This window comes from Hyposmocoma kahamanoa, unplaced genomic scaffold (assembly GCF_003589595.1).
Source record: "Hyposmocoma kahamanoa isolate Upper Pololo Valley unplaced genomic scaffold, ASM358959v1 80, whole genome shotgun sequence".
Lineage (NCBI taxonomy): Eukaryota > Metazoa > Arthropoda > Insecta > Lepidoptera > Cosmopterigidae > Hyposmocoma > Hyposmocoma kahamanoa.
This window is the reverse complement of record NW_020654051.1, coordinates 8556911-8573319: the sequence shown is the minus strand read 5'-3', so window position 1 is coordinate 8573319 and position 16409 is coordinate 8556911. Positions and strand designations below refer to the sequence as shown.

The 16409-nt window shown below is 35.1% G+C and overlaps 1 protein-coding gene across 2 annotated transcripts in view; it reads right to left on the bottom strand.

Annotated features, from left to right (window-relative positions):
• Positions 1–6901: 6901 nt before the first annotated feature.
• Positions 6902–16409, bottom strand: part of LOC113233742 — a 61390-nt gene continuing 51882 nt past the window's right edge. For both annotated transcript variants that reach the window (XM_026468930.1, XM_026468931.1), the window contains 5 exons: positions 10745–10900; positions 10084–10236; positions 9270–9409; positions 8438–8651; positions 6902–8274 (listed from right to left, as the gene is read on the bottom strand). In XM_026468930.1, the coding sequence (XP_026324715.1) occupies positions 8138–8274; positions 8438–8651; positions 9270–9409; positions 10084–10236; positions 10745–10900 (800 nt within the window). In that variant the 3' untranslated portion in view covers positions 6902–8137. The remainder of the gene's footprint in view (positions 8275–8437; positions 8652–9269; positions 9410–10083; positions 10237–10744; positions 10901–16409) is intronic.

The window sequence follows — 16409 nt, the reverse complement described above, 5'->3', positions numbered from 1 at the left end:
CGTTTTACGCTCTGTTTATTAAGAAACAATGTGGTACTTTTTACCCTCGCTGTAATGGAGACGGAAGAGAAATAATCGTACCATTGGTATAATAAAGTCGTGCGTGATCATATGTCAGAAGATCTTTTATCACTTAAAAGTAATACGACGAACTACATGAAAGAAATGATGAAAAAAATCGTCTGATCGAAAGTTCTCATTTTGCACATGTGGCTTTATCACACCAAAGGTTGCAAAACAACCATATATGTGCAAATTGGTTTGCGTCTCATTTGTGTGAAAATCAAATAAACTTATTTTAATATATACTAACGCTTATTTAATATAATATTCACTTGAATTAAATATACTGCCTATAACTAATTTCATATAAATCTCGTTTGTATTCACATTTTATAACAACATTTATACAAAGCACGTTTTATATAACAATCATTTTATACATTTATTGTGAATTCAGATAATTTTGAAGAGGTATTTACTTACAGGTAAATAATGTATGCTGTAATGTGCGCCTCTGCTTTGTAAGTTCGGTTAAGTTACTTTATGAAAAAGCAGCACGAACTAAGCACGCGTTTGTTTGCGTTTCCAAACATGTTTTAGTTGTTTCAGGTGAATATGATTTCAGTTTAATAATCTATAATTAGTGTTAAGGTTATGATTGTTATCAAAAATGATATTATAGAATGTAGTTTATATTAAATGGTCATTATATTAAGTGAATTGTTATATGAAAAAAGTATATATTAATTAAAATTATATTAAATGAGCGTTAGGTTAAAAATATTTATATGATACATTTCACACTATTGGACAGGGCCAAGAGCACGTCAAGCTTGACACGTAACACTTAAATCCAACTCTATGCCGCTTACGATAAGAACGATCCAAAGTGCAAAGTGTCAAGCTTGATGTGCTCTTGATTGTACCTACATGCGTCAGTTTGCTATAATACCGTCCTTTTTCAAACAGATTAACGGTCAAATTATTTTAAATTTTACAATGACTGGGATTTCCATCCCTTTATTTGCACCGTTCTTAAACACTGTGACTAACGTCGATAATGTTTCCTTCGACTTTCTACGTGAATTTCAATTCCCTTGTTTCATTTAAAATTAATTAAAATTCAAAGAATGTGAAAGAAAAGGTTAGTTAGAGTGAAGAGAGTCTTTTGGTCCACCTGTAAAGTACATTGTCCATTATAGTGGAGCGAAAAGGAGTGTGTTCCAGCAGCCAAAAATGTTTCTTAATATTTACATAATAATGATAGTGGGTCTCAGGCGCGACCCAGAAGACCTTTCTCTTAGCAAACCAATGGTATTTCGTTTTTGTGACATCTCAATTTTGGAATTCTCCACTCAGCTTTAATCGACAATGGGCGTAACCGTAGCTTAGGCAGACAAAGTTGTGAAGGAAAATTTTAAAATATACTTAACATGTATCTGCCATCGACTCGATTATTTCAAAACTGCATTCGCGTATCATCGACATTTTGGGGGCAGGAAGGCTTCAACTTTGCCGACAGTAGGTACCTACCATTATTACGATCGACGCGATATCCACACGTGGACAACCATTTGCACCGGTTAAAGGAGTCATCCCAAGTTTAATACAAATTAGGTAGTGAAGACTGAATGTTACGTAGACATTTTAAATGAAATTATGCTTTCAAAAGATTTAGGGAGGTCAGAAAAGTCAAAACGTGTTAAAAACCTTGTGTTGAAATATATAACAACAAATATTTAAATAAAATATAAGTATTTAAAATTTCTATATCTAAACAAACTTAATATTATTTTATATCATATTATTCGATCTTACTTTCAATCACTGCTCTAATTTTTATGCTAACTGTTCTAAAAGTAATATGTAAATTATTAAATTTTTATAATGATGCGTTTCGGTTATACCACGACGTGGGCATTGAGAAAGTGTGTTTTGCTATAATAGCATAACTATAAATTGTTTTAGTAAATTAATTTTGCCCCTTCCCTTGCCTAAATAATTGTTTTGAACTTTCCATGCACTTTTATTGCATGCACATCAAGACCACTTATGTAAAACCAAAACGCAGTCATTTAGGCCGATTAACCTGTACTTTAAACAAATCTAGCGAAACTAAACCTTGTAGGCAAGCACTTCAAAGGACACATGAAGCTGCACATGCAAGCTTATTGGAAGCACATAAATCACAATCAAAACGCAGAATTGTACAAGGCTAATAAACAAAATTATGTTTTACTTTTGTTAGCAAAGCGGGGAACAAAAGAACAGTAGGACTTAGTTTGAAACTGAGCGCCATATATATTCAATAGACCAGGGTTTCTCAAAATTAGTCCTGCGTATCAAACTTCTTAGACGACTGCGAACCCCTTTAAAAACAGCTATTGAAGAAAATACGGTTAAAGTTTTATTTAATTAAATAAAATTTATTTGACTGTTTTCACAGTCACAAAAAGTTTGTGACTTTTTTGAAGTTTTCTTTCTTTTTATTATTGTTATACTAAGTGACGGGACGAACAAGTCGGTAAGTGACACGCGTGTCCATGATAGTTGCAGTGCCATTCAGAGCTTTAAATAACAAAGATCTCAGGGGCAGTGCCACTGTACCGGACACCCTGAGACATAAGTTGACAAGTGACATGACAAGTTGACAAGGGCGCAGTGGTAGTGCCCCTCAGATCTTTGCAATTTAAGGCTTTGAGTGGCACTGTAACTGTTATGAACAAGCGTGTGGCTTGCCATCAGACGCACGACTTGTTCGTACCGTCACTTGATGTTATAAAAAAAAGCAAATTGAGTCGATTTTAGGAACAAATTTGATCAATTTCAATATTAATTCTGATCCAGAAACAAGTTGATTTCTGTATTTCGTTTTTATCATGATCACGTGTAAAAACCCATTCTCACATAGGTAAGTCATCACGAAGAGCTAATGGTAATTTACCGCTTTCCGTGAGAGTTGGAGAGGTTGGAGTCGTCTTCATGTATGCATACACATGTCAGACGTGCGAGTTAACCAGTTAGTCGCTATAACGTAAATCTTGTAACGAATCCCCTACGTCCAACTGGTGAACCCCTAGGGGTTCGCGTACCTAACTTTGAGAAACCCTGCAACAGGCGATATAATTTAACATCGAGATAAGAATATTAACATACGTACATATAGATTCAGTTCATTGAAGTTTGTCATTTACAATTGGGTTACATATTAATTTATTAACCTTGTCGTACAGAGTAAATGATAAATACATGGTTTTAACTGAACACATAGTTGTAAATATACATAGATGTATTCATACAGTAATGCAATATACATACTATTTATTGCTAAATCAATTAATAAAGATATTTAGTTATTGCATATTTAATTTTAAATTTGATTTAAACAATATCCTTTTACTACATTGAGCGTACACAGCCTCTCATAAATAAAATTTATTATGTATTTATTTTACTACTCTCGTATATACAAATGCTAAAGGAACGTAATATTGGTGCATTGTATTCTCTTAGTTACATAATATAACTTAAATATTTCAAATTATTAATTTATATACTGCAGCGTTTCATATTTACATTATTATTCTCTATTGTTTTATAATAACACGGAATTATGTTTTTTTTTTTCAATTCAAATATTTATTCACCAAGACAACTACCTTATATTGCCTAAGTAAGTCAAATTAAAACAAATGGATACTTAAATAATACAGGTATACATAATAATACAGAGTACTTATCGTCTTGATTTTTTAAGATGAACATTCATTTATATTTGAATCCATAAATTCGTTGATTCTATAAAAAGCGCCATTTTCGAAATAAGTTTTTTTATGACATGGACATTGTTTCAGTTGTAACAATTACTTTTTAAAACAAAAACATAATATGAGCCACTTTGAAGGCGCCTTTATATTAGACGCTTGTAGAAGCTGTGGCGCGGCAGACGCTCCAATACAAATTTTCATACAATGTCTAGTTTGCAAAAGTGACGCGTGAGTGGCGCGCCTGAGACGCAGCGGGTGCGCTTCTAAATATTGTATGAAAATTAGCGGCTCCAGTACCATAGTGGCGCCACTCCATCGCTTCTATAAGCGTTTTTTGAAGGCGCCCTAAGAAAATTTGTTTAAATGCATGTTAGACAATTGTCGATTTTAATTTACTATTTATTAATTGGGTATACGAGCAGACAAATTTTCTAAGCATCTATGTTAAGATGCAGCGCGGTGTACTCGCCAAAGTGTAAACATTGTTGTTGGTATGTAATAAATTACATGAAGAGTCGAAAATATAAATTCGCCTGCAGATAGATAAAAAATAAACCTATGAACCCTGTATCCAGTATGTGCGCTTTTATAATCGTATCGGCAAAAAGACGTCAAAGTGAACACCTCGCTATTAAATTAAATAGTCCAAAAATATAATTTTTAAACGCCTACCTGTATTTTCCGTTAATTCACTTTTATGTGGATAAATAATAATTAATATAGAGTATAGAATTTCCTTTAAAATCTATACACACATATTTTTTTTAAAAGGTACGAGGTTTTGACGGTAGAGATAAAATGTTTGCACGATTAGGGTGTTAAAATGATAGGTTTATGTATATTTTTTAATTTAAAATAACAATTTAAAACTTGAAATACATTTTTTAAAAGAAGTCGTTCTGGAACATGATATGAGAATTAAGACATAGAAGACCGAGAAAAGAAGTGGGGTATGGAGATGCGATGTCTATTACTTCGTAGTTCACATCAATTCGTTACACAAGCCCAGTTAGTCTAAACGAAGCTCATTATTTTTCTTAAACATCTATTTATTTACGTCTATTAGGTTTTATTCTGCTGTTTATAGTTTGTAAAACAACATTTAAATCTTAAAAATCGATTTTTTTATATTTAAATGTGTTAGCTACATGCCCATAGCTTCATTGTAAGTATCTATTAATTATTTTTCTGTTCTGCGTTTACTGTGATATTCATGTATTTATGAAGGTCAACACGTTGCACAAGAATGCGTTTAATGATCCATTAGCTTACTAAACTTAGTTTAAAAGTAATAACTTATTATTACTTTTAAACTTTCACGTTGCATTGTACTAACATTTCAAAATGGGAATAAACGAGATTAAAAAATTTTAGGGCGCCTTCAAATTAGACGCTTATGAAGCACTGCAGTGGCGCCGCAGAGGGGCTGCACCCGCGCCGCTAATAACTTTCATACAATATTAAGAAGTGCTGTCACGTCACTATCATGATACGCGCGCGCCACTTCCAGTCACAATTCGTGAGCTAAAGTTACTGAAGCACTTCTTCAAACGTCTAATTTGAAGGCGCCGTTAGAGTCAGTTCGTGACCACGGCCAATGCAACCTGGGCCCTGATTCAGAACTTTTCCATACTTTAACCGAGTCGTTCGATACCATTCTCGAATCGAAGGGCGCTTTCCGAGCTATTCAGTACATTCGAGTCAAACGTTCGATTCGTATTCGGATACCATATTGATTTCCAATAGCGTTTACGGAGTTAGTCGGCGAAATAGATTATAAGAAAAATAAAAAACCTTTTATATACATTTTAAGGTTGTAAAGGCCTAAAATATAGGAATGTATTAGTCTTGCATGATAATACTTAATAAAATTGAACAAAATCCAGACTTTATTTAAAATTCCATGTTACATTCTTGCTTTGTAAACAATAGGACGTTCGATAACTTTCATTCGATAACCGTGTTCTGAATAACGTTTGAAGACTTTGCCGGTCGAGATGTTCAAGAAATCGTACGGGTGTGACGTCATTTCGGTTTGGTTTCGATTACGACAGTTTGACGTTCGATTCGGGTGTTGTGAATAAAAATGTAAAGAAATCGTACGATATCAAATCGAATTGGTCGACAACTGAGTTATCGTACGGTTCTGAATCGATCCCCTGGTCGAAACGTGGAGATAATAGGTAGGTCTGTAAATACCTACCTATTATCTCCACGTTTCGACCAGGACACTCTTTTTCTGTTTTGAAATCTTTGACTATATTTATGGTTTTTCAATGAAACTATAGGCTCGCAAGTTATTAATTTAGCGCTACGGACCACATCAACAATATTAAATCTCCTCCAGACATGCGCGGCAAGATTGAAACAGAACATTACGTAACGGTAAATATAGCTGCGCATACATGATAGAGATCTAAAATTTTAGCATCTTTAATAGGGTGATTAGATCTAGACTTTAAAATGTAATTAGATATACGTATAGATAATACAGATGTGAAGGAAAACGAAGCGAAATGTCATCTTATCTCAAAAATAATCAATAAGTAATTGACCATTCTTAGATTTAAATAATCCAAAATAACTACGTACTTTAATCTGATTACAAAGGTATAATTGACAAAAAATTAATCAAAAACTTTTACAATAGGTACATATTTTTTTCTGTTAGTCTTATAGAAACTTAATTTCGATAGTTTTAAAACACTTTGCATTTTTTTCAAAGTGTTTTCTTCATAAATATATTCTAGCTAAATCTGCAGATATACATTTAAATATTTCACTACTAAAGGTGCAAATATTTCTAAAATATATAGTATATTTATAAACAGTATTTACTATATTGTGCCATATACAATGCACGCGTAACACACATAATGTATTAAGTTTACCGTAGTTACTTACACATAAAAACATGACTGTTAGACAGTATCACTCGCTATACACCAACCTTTATGTAATTAGCTAACTATAGTTATATATCATTGGTGTTATATGTAGGTCAAGTGCCAATACAAACAAAAAGAATTCTGGCGAACTACTGTTGTAGCTGATACATTTATGTATTACTTTGGAGAGTTTTCCGACATTTGGAGTACTCAGTAATGACATTTCGAGCTATTTACCTTGGCACTTGATATACGCGCATTTGTTGGACATAATCAAAACAAAATAAACTCACATACGCCGTAACACTCTATACATCAGTTAACAATCATTATTGTCAGTTATAACTCTATTTAATGAATTTTATATTTAATTATAAATTCGCGTCTAGTAATAGGCAGTTTTAACACAATTATGTTTAATTTATATTCACTATTTAGTTCCGAACGCGAACGAGGTGTGGTCTTTATTCGAGTTTCAATAAATTAAAATGTAACATGGACATGGCGGTCACGTTGCCGCGGACGCCGTATTTAATTATGTATATATATGATTGGTCTTTTGCGTAGCAATAACGCTTGCAAACTTTCGAAATGGCAAGACCCAGACTTCGCTGCGTGTCGGCAACAGTTGGCTTAGGATGGATGGAACTATCTAGCACATTCATTAACGCTACATAGTTAGATTGAACGTGTAAATGAGTAGACTACATCAAAGGGCGCTGTTGCGGGCCCCCAGTTCGATAGCACATTTTTTGTGAGATTTTTCCAAAGTTCTAGGAGAACTTCAATTATGATACGCAAATTTGTATTTCGTATAAAACGTAGATACACCTGCAGTGCGTAGCACTTTCGTAGACCTAAATATTTGTTTAAAGGCCATAGATAAATACAATGTAAAGTTCTCCAAGCACCGCTAAGATCTCAATGGGGCCAACACCAGCTCACTTTGGTCGCGGAATCAGTTAAAGTAAAATGGTTTGAATCGATTGGTATTAGCAAAGTAGATTTAAAATTAGATACGAAAGGAGCTTGCGATAATATCAAACGTGCAAATTATCAATTCGTCGTCGCTTAGTCGAAGATTAAGTACTTACCTAACGGAAAGTCCACGATATCACATCATTGATATCCAAAGCGATACGCCTAGAGTCACATTGTCCTGAGAGCGACACGAAATATCACTCGCGGAGCAAACGCATCCACACTTGAGTCACTAAAGAACAACTTCTATATGTCTATAAAAAGAACAAAATTGATATTCCAGCTATGTATTACAACGAGCTGTATAACCTGCATTTTACGCTTCTTGCGACTGAACCATCTGAACCTAATTATGAAAATGTGTTTTTTTTATTTATAACAAACCTTTAACAGATCCGATCACTCCGCGAGTAGCATGGTCATGAGTTCAAAGAAGGGGTATTGCGAGAACGCTTATTGCTTGGTTAGGAGCGCAGCTGCGCCGGACTTAGCACCAGTTCACCGTCGGGCCCGGCGAAGGAGACGTTGCGGGGCGGCGGTCGCGTGCGCGCCACACCCGAGGACATTGCCGTGGGCTGTGCAGATACAGCGGCTGGCTCTGCTTTCTCTTGCACCGCGATTTGTTGGACTGCGCCCTGAAAAGGGGTACTTCGCTTAAACTGACATCTTTTTTGAGCAAGTGGGTTGATAAATGATGATGATGGAATTGATAAATCCTTTTAAAAGTCGGTAGAATACCATGGTGATGATCATCCGAATTATCGAGTTAATTTACTCATCCGAATTAGCTCAGTTTACCTGCTGCAGATGAGCAGGTGCGGAATGCGAGGCAGGCGGAGGTGGTGGAGCGGCGGTGCGGTACCGCCTTAAACGCTCGTCCTCCTCGCCACTGGAGAGACTTGACACGTCGCAGGACGACGCGTCCAGGCGACGTGCTGGCGAGCACTGCGCAGGACCTGTCCTCGGACCACGAGCCAACGGCATCTCCTCGCCCTCCCCACACCCATCCAGTCTGCGATACAAACTTTTGAGGTTTAACAGATTGAGCGGTAGCAAAACATTGTATAATTATAATAATAGTTGTTTATTTTCTCCCACAAATATCGATAAAAAAACCAATTTACAGCCAGAATTTACATGTTAATGTATGTGAGAGACAGTAGCCTAAATTAGAAAAATCCTGTATCTTAGGCCTGGTCTTTAATTATTTAATTAGCTCTATTTTTCGCATAATACGTGAGTTTGTACAATAGGGAGTAATTTAAAAAGTTAGTGTTTTCATTTTTGTGCATATGTGTGTGTGTGTGTGTGTGTGTGTGAGCGTGAGAATGAGTGAGGCGTGTGATTTTTGTGTGTGAATGTATGTGTGTGTGTTTGTGTGTGGGTGGATCTGTGTATTAACAAGACTTTCATAGCATAACTGTAAAAACAGTGACTATTGAAGAATAATAAAGTTGCACGCTTGATTGTAAACTTTTTAGAATGGTATGTATCTACAACTCGAAGCGTGATTGACATGTGCCTACCGTAGGCTAATAACTGAAAATATTTTCACAAGAGAGAACTTGTGAGAGAATGTCAATGTTGACACAATTATTACACCGTTAACGTAGGTTAAAAGAGGCAATACCTTCTGTTCTCCTTGTAGTTGGTCCGGCGGCGGCAGCAGGGTTTGGCGAAGATACAGAAGGCGATTCGCAGCAGGCAGCACGCCAACCCAGCCACAATCAGCGACGGGCCCACCAACCGCAGTGCTGGCGTTTTGAAACCCTACAACGAAAATATCGGCAACATTCTTTCTCCCCAAAACAAAACGCCTTAAACAACGTTATAACTTTATCAAAACATAAAGGGAAGTAATAATTTATAGTTGGGAAAACATTGGCCCCCTTTTGAATCATGTGCAATTTAGTTTACTAATGACTGCAAAGGATATTTTTATTTTATTTACAGATATTGGATATTGGAGATACACGTCGGAAAATGGTTACCATTTGTTATTTTATTTATTGCAGGTAATCAACGGCGTTTTTTAAATAGTATTTAACAAAATACATTTTATTTGTTACTAAGTTCAACACCAGATCGCCACCTATAAGGTAGTCGGTAAAAAGAATTTAAACATGGAAAAATAACAATTGTATCGACTAAGAATAACAATTGGTACCTATTTCAAACTTGAGTAGTAGACATAATATGGTGCCTAGTTAACTGGTTTGTCAATTTAAATAATGGAGTCAGTAACAATGGTACGTTGTGTACATATTATTCATAAGTGTTCATTAATCCGCAATTCGCTATCTTTAGAGGAAACACGGGTCCACATCAACCTTTATACATCCCACTGCTGGGTGTGGACAGCCGGCAGTGGAACGTAATGGATTAAAGGAGATTTCAAAAGTTTAGGAAAATTTAGATTGAGTTTGTGGACCAAATAAACAAACCTTGTCCCCGGTGCCAACGAAGTAGACAACAAGTCCGACGGCAAGCGTGCCGAGTCCAGCATACAGAAGCCGTGCAACGCCCCATGGCTCCCCAGACGTGCCTTCCGGCTCCCCGTCGGAGTCCGATGATGAACCGTATGACGCGTCTCGTACCTGAAGATAAGAAGTGGAAAATATAGTGGATTACTTACTTATTGTCTTTAGACAGCGTGGTCAGGTTCTGTATTACGTTATGTCCACTGATACATGTTGTAGAAAGCGTTTGAAGGTTAATTCCACGTGGCACCAGCGTCTTTTACCTACGTGTATGCGATTACAGCCTTATATATAAGGTTTTCCTTCTATTTTAATCGCCTTAAAAAAAGGAGCAGGTTTTCAATTGGACTGTATTTTTTTGTGAACCAATTTCGATGATACTTTTTTTGTTGGAAAGAGGGTACCTCAGTATTGGTCCCATTTAAATTTGAAGAAAATATTCCACCTCTAAGGGTGGCAAACTAAGGGATGAATCCGGTTTCGCGCACTCTCCGGGAACCAATTGCAATAAAACTAGGCAAATATATGTCTTTCCACAAAAGTCGGTTCTTTTTATAAACAAGTTATTGGAGATGCATTTCCTGGTTGTTGTCGATTTATGTTGTCTACTCAGGATAAGGCTTACTCGATTGTTTCTCCGCCATTTGTTGTTGGGGTCGCGGCGTGCGCCCGGGTGGTCGCCGAGCACAGAGCACCTGCGCGCTGCGCCGCCGGCCCCGGCGCCGCCGCCGCCGACCGACAGCGCCGCCGCCTCCTGCCACGCCGCGCGACCCGCTGCGCACTGAAATACCACAACATTATATATACATTATATATATATAGAACCATCGAGTCTGACACTCTGCAACATACTGAAGGCCACATCTAAATATATATTTCGAAAAAATTGTTAGGAGAGTATGTTTTAGTATTTCACAACTGTTTTAAAATATTTTCGTCCCGCTAAATTTAATTAAAACCAAAATTGAATTTTAAAACAGGACATATATATCTAAAAACAGTAGTTAAATCTTTAAACATGCTCCCCTTTTTTTTTTCGAAAAGGCGCTTCCGCCCTTTCTTCAGAACACCGGCCATAGTAGTAGCGTCCAGAATTGTAATAAAAAAGTGTACACTAAGTCACTTTCCCAACGAAAGTAATTTTGTACATAGTTTTCCATTTTTCCATACTTTGAGTCTTATCGCTTTCTATTATAATAATAATAATTTATTAATTCAATCACAAAAAATATTTATTCAAGATTCAGATTTGGTTAAGCCAATCTTCAGTAATAACAGATTTCATCAGATCAGAGTGCACAATATGTACGTTCTTTCCTCAAAATCGGAATTGATGTGCGATGGGATCTAACGCAAATCCCAATTGAATCCTATCTAATATCGATAAAAAAATATCAACCTTTTCGTTATGGGCGGGCAAACGAGGGTGGGACTTGCCGATACCAGTCACGATTTCGATAAACAGAAAATAAGGACATATAGGCCAATTGGCAGTGGATTCGAGAGGCTGTCGTGTATTGGCTGGTCATATTTCATGATCGAACCTACCGTGAAGCCTTTTTTGTTTTTTATGAACTTGTAAGGATTACTAATGTTGTTAGATTTACTGCACTTAATTTACTGTTCAGTCGAAATCACTCATAAATATAAATAAATCTCATTTTTTTATACTTCGTAGAACAGAAAAAGTGCCTCAGTAATTATAAGCCTACGACACAGAGTGAGTTGCAAACTTTTTTTTCATAAAACAACGTATGGTTACCCTTCCATGCTTATATGTTTTTGAAATGGCAATGTTTGTAAGAAAAAATATAATCCTATTTGAACATGTAACAAGGGAACGTAGGCAACATAGACCGATACTTCCCCCACTAAACTTACCATATTTAAAAACAGAACAGAAACGAGATCACAAAATAAAAATAAAAATATACTTTCCTGCCAGCAGTGTATTTATAAGTGTGTACCTAATAAATAAGTTTGTATGTAGTATGCAGGTATTATATTTTTTCTTTAAATGCCTAATGCCTATTATGAAATAGACATTAATTTATTTTGTAATAACATGTACTTGTACTGACTAAATAAAGAATATATGTGTGTATACGTATATAAAATATATACACATAAAAATAAGAATATCGATATTAGTAAAGACTGTCTTGCCTCGCTTTTACTGTAGACCCAGATATCATGGCGAACAGTAGTTTTGGTAATGTTAATGTAAAGTACAAGAATTTAGTTCCTTAAAAATCCCTAACACGGGTCCAAATTATCTGTCGTTAAGGATTGATTTTAAGTTGATCCCCTTGCCATGTTAAAGGTCAGCCGTATCTCATATCGCGAAAGACTCTGAAAGCCTGTAAATCGATCGTAAACAAGCCCTCGCCGAAAGTGCGAGTGATGTATCAAATTACTGTTTAATATCGACTTTCCGTTGGTTATTTGGTGTCTCGTTTTTATAGCTTTAGTTAGGTTTGGTAATTGTCTCCAGGAAAGAAAATGTACCTTTTAACTTAGTCTATCAAACTTGATGTAAATTTTTTATTAATAGTTTTGGCTTGGATACAAGTCATTTGAGTCATGTCTTCGTTTAATTATCAGGGGGCCTACCACAACCTCTTAAAACAATATTACTTTAACCTTACATTGACTTTTCGTACCATAACGCGCTTAAAGTAAGCTTATTATAATGTTAAAACTAGATGTTTTATAGGCAGCTTTGTGACTATTCATTCACTAAGTTCATACTATGACGCGACTTTAACATAGATAAATGTCAAATTTAGCAATCTTAAAATAGTTACACGGATGCAATGGAAACAGTATTATTTTCAGTTTTATTGTCATAATATTGATTTGTAATGATTAAAAGTTAACTTGAACTTATTTATTTACATACATATCTTCAATATTTTGTTTATTTTTTATTTAATAGCACATAGAAGATAATTTCTCGTTAAATAAAGTACGCGATGTTTATTTCGTAAAATTATGACAGCGTCATCTATATGCTCCTTGGCGAAACTAACAGTTGACACTAGACTATAGTTCCGAATTTACAACGTGACAATCAAGACTCAGCTTGTTTTATTTATTTTTCTTCATGAAAATGCGGAAAAATAATTGAAAACAAGGCAATTTTAATAGATTTCATTATTACATACTTTTCTCTTTTTGGCAGTTAAATTCTCTGAATGTAAATAATATTAAGTACTTTATCATTATACTACGCTAAGACGATTCGCAACATCAAAAAAGAGATGGCATTATACAGTTTCCTATGTTTAATAAGGAATAGACAATATTGGGGAATCATTGGTTATTTCAGTCACTTCAGCAATAATACAATTACTTGGTTGACAGGTTTGTCATGGTACAAATATGAGTAATATTATAATTAGCTTACTTTAAGCTTACATTTAAATATGATTGTGTTTTGAAAGGTTATGGTAGGTCTCCTGGATCCTCAGTAATATTTTCCATTGTAGTTCTAATTCTAATACAATATGTTTTCACTTTCTCTTAAATAACTTAGTGCACTTAATTGGGTTTTTTTGACGTCTTTTAAGCGGCGGGAGTCAATATTTATGTTTTACTTTCACTTAAATCACATTATCTTCTATCACTTCGAACTTTGAAAAACTTTGAATTTGTAATTAGTTAAATTTTCAGGATAAAGTCTTTTGTAATTTGGTTTAAAATAAAGAATATATTTTTAACTCTTCATCGTTATTTCTTTCTTCGTTTTTTCTTCATAATGTACTTATAAAATAAAAATATTTTTTGTAAAACCTGTACTCGTAACTTCAAAAACCTTCAAAAAATAATTTGTTTAGGAAACATAAATGTCGGGATTTGAAACATAAGCACGTTGTATAAAGTCAAATTGTTTAGTTTAGTTTAAAATCTTACGCTTAAATTGAAAAGAGAGCTTATGTGGTATTTTAAAATATCTTAATGTATTTTAAAAAGCAAACTTGTACATCCTTTTTAACACCCACCTCTGCTAATACCTAATGTATTTCATTGCACAAATACAAGTAAACTACAGTTTAAATTTTATTGAATATCATGTTTTACTACAATGATATTAATTTATTTTTGTTTCATAATTCCACTAGTTTGTTATAATTATTAATGCAAAGATTGAATACAAAAAAAAATTCATTCGATCTGACAAGTTCTCCAATCTGCGTCTGTATCGCTCTAACAACTAAGTTACAGAACGAGTCAGTAGACCTTATGAATTTCTCTATGCGTTTGTTAATCATTAAAAATCTTTGTGTTTTAACGGTTTTTTTGCCTGATGCCATCTGCGAGAAATTAATGAAAGTTTTTCTATACTCAACCAAGTCGAAGGTACCAGCTACCAGAGGTTGAGAAAAGATGTTGCAGTATGAAATGCAATAATGATAATAATTTATTTTTGTGAAATTACTTTTATTCATTAATACAAAGATTAATTAATATATAAAACAATTCAGTCCTATCCTAACTCAAAATTCTATCATCGACAATGAGCTACAAGGGGCATAATCTTTTTTTTATGATACCAAGTGATTGGACGAATAAGTCATGCACCTGGCGATAAGCGACACACCTGTCCATAGCAGTGGCAGTGGCCCTCAGAGCTTTAAATCGCAAAGACGGTTGCCCTAAGACAAAAATTGACAAGTCCCATGAGCCTGCAATTTCTTTTTATTAAAAAATAAATGCTCTTTTGACGTCCATCTCTCCTAATGGAAAGAACCCGTGAAGGCGACGATGGAGCATGCACACCTAAATAATGCCTACATTCGCTTTCGCCTGGAAAAGGCCAGGTTATACCGTTCAGGGAACAAGTCTGTGGGTAGGGAATTCCACTCGAAAGCCATTCGCCATATAAAAGTGGAAGTAAAACACTTCGTGTGAATCCTTTGAATATTCACAACACAAGGTGAAACTATCTGGAAAGGGGAAGGCAGAATTAAATAGTTCCATTGCAAAAGCATTTAATTTAAATAGTAATGTCACGAGCACCCTTCAAAACGGGGAACGCAGTAATGTTCGTTTAGCTGAAAGGCAGGTGGCAGTACTAGACGAAATCTTTCATAGACGTAATCTATTGCTACTAAATTACGTGTACCATAACTTTTTATTGATACAAAACTCTCGACTCCTCTAACTTTTTTTTCATTTAGGAAAACACGTGAATCCAAAACACTTTACAACTTTAAAAATCTTTCAACTCGATTAAGGGCGGAATGAAAATGCATTTCTTTGTACAATTAAAGCATCGAGGTTTCGACTAGTGCACTAATAAATTACGGCAAGGCACGCTATCACGATACAAGTTAACGAATTGAAATCGATACAATTTAAATTATTTGCACCATTTTTCAATAAATTAGGTACAAATAATTTCATACCCTCGGTATAAAGTCACGTTAAAAGTGCTTTTATCCCATAAAAGTGATAAAAATTATACGAACTACATAAAACAAATTATGTATATATGTCAAATTTTATAACTTTCCTAAGGTATCAACTAATTTCATCCGCAGAATCTTTAAACCTCTACTGAAAAGTTATCATTTTGCAAATGTGGCATTATTACACTGACTGCCTCCGTGGCCGAACGGTTACCATGCCGGACTGCCACGCAGAGGTCCCAGGTTCGATTCCCGGGCCGGGAGAAATATTTGTATGGCCTACAATTATTTCTCTCGTGAGTTTGGGTGTAATTTGTGGTTGTGTATATGTGTGTCCATGGCACCCGCGACACAGGGTTTCCCTAGTGCGGGGCTATGTTGAGTGTGTGCGTTATAAAATATAATTACACCAAAGAGGGTGCGATTTAGTAATAAAAAATATTTAATCATATATTTCATTTCTAGTAGCTGTACAGAAAGAAAGAGCTTATCTAGGGTAGTACTGCCACCTTACCTATTTCTGCCGCCAAGCCGTAACGTGAGTGTTACAGAGTTCTGGTTTTACAGGGTAGGGGTGCTGGTGAATTAAAGATATTTGTGATTTAAAGCTCTGAGTGGCACTGCAAGTGTAATGGACATGCGTGTCGCTTACCACCCATAAATATTTACCACCACGCGCACGACTTGTTAGTACCGTCACTTGAAGTTATAACAAAAAAAAAACATATCATTATTAATATTGATGATAGTGTCTAATATATAATGTGGAAAAAATCAATGGGACATAAAACCTTAAATGCCTAAGATAGCTAATTTTACTTTAAAGGAAACATTCGTTTATTTTTCTTAATATGAATAACTGCAACTATTTTTCCG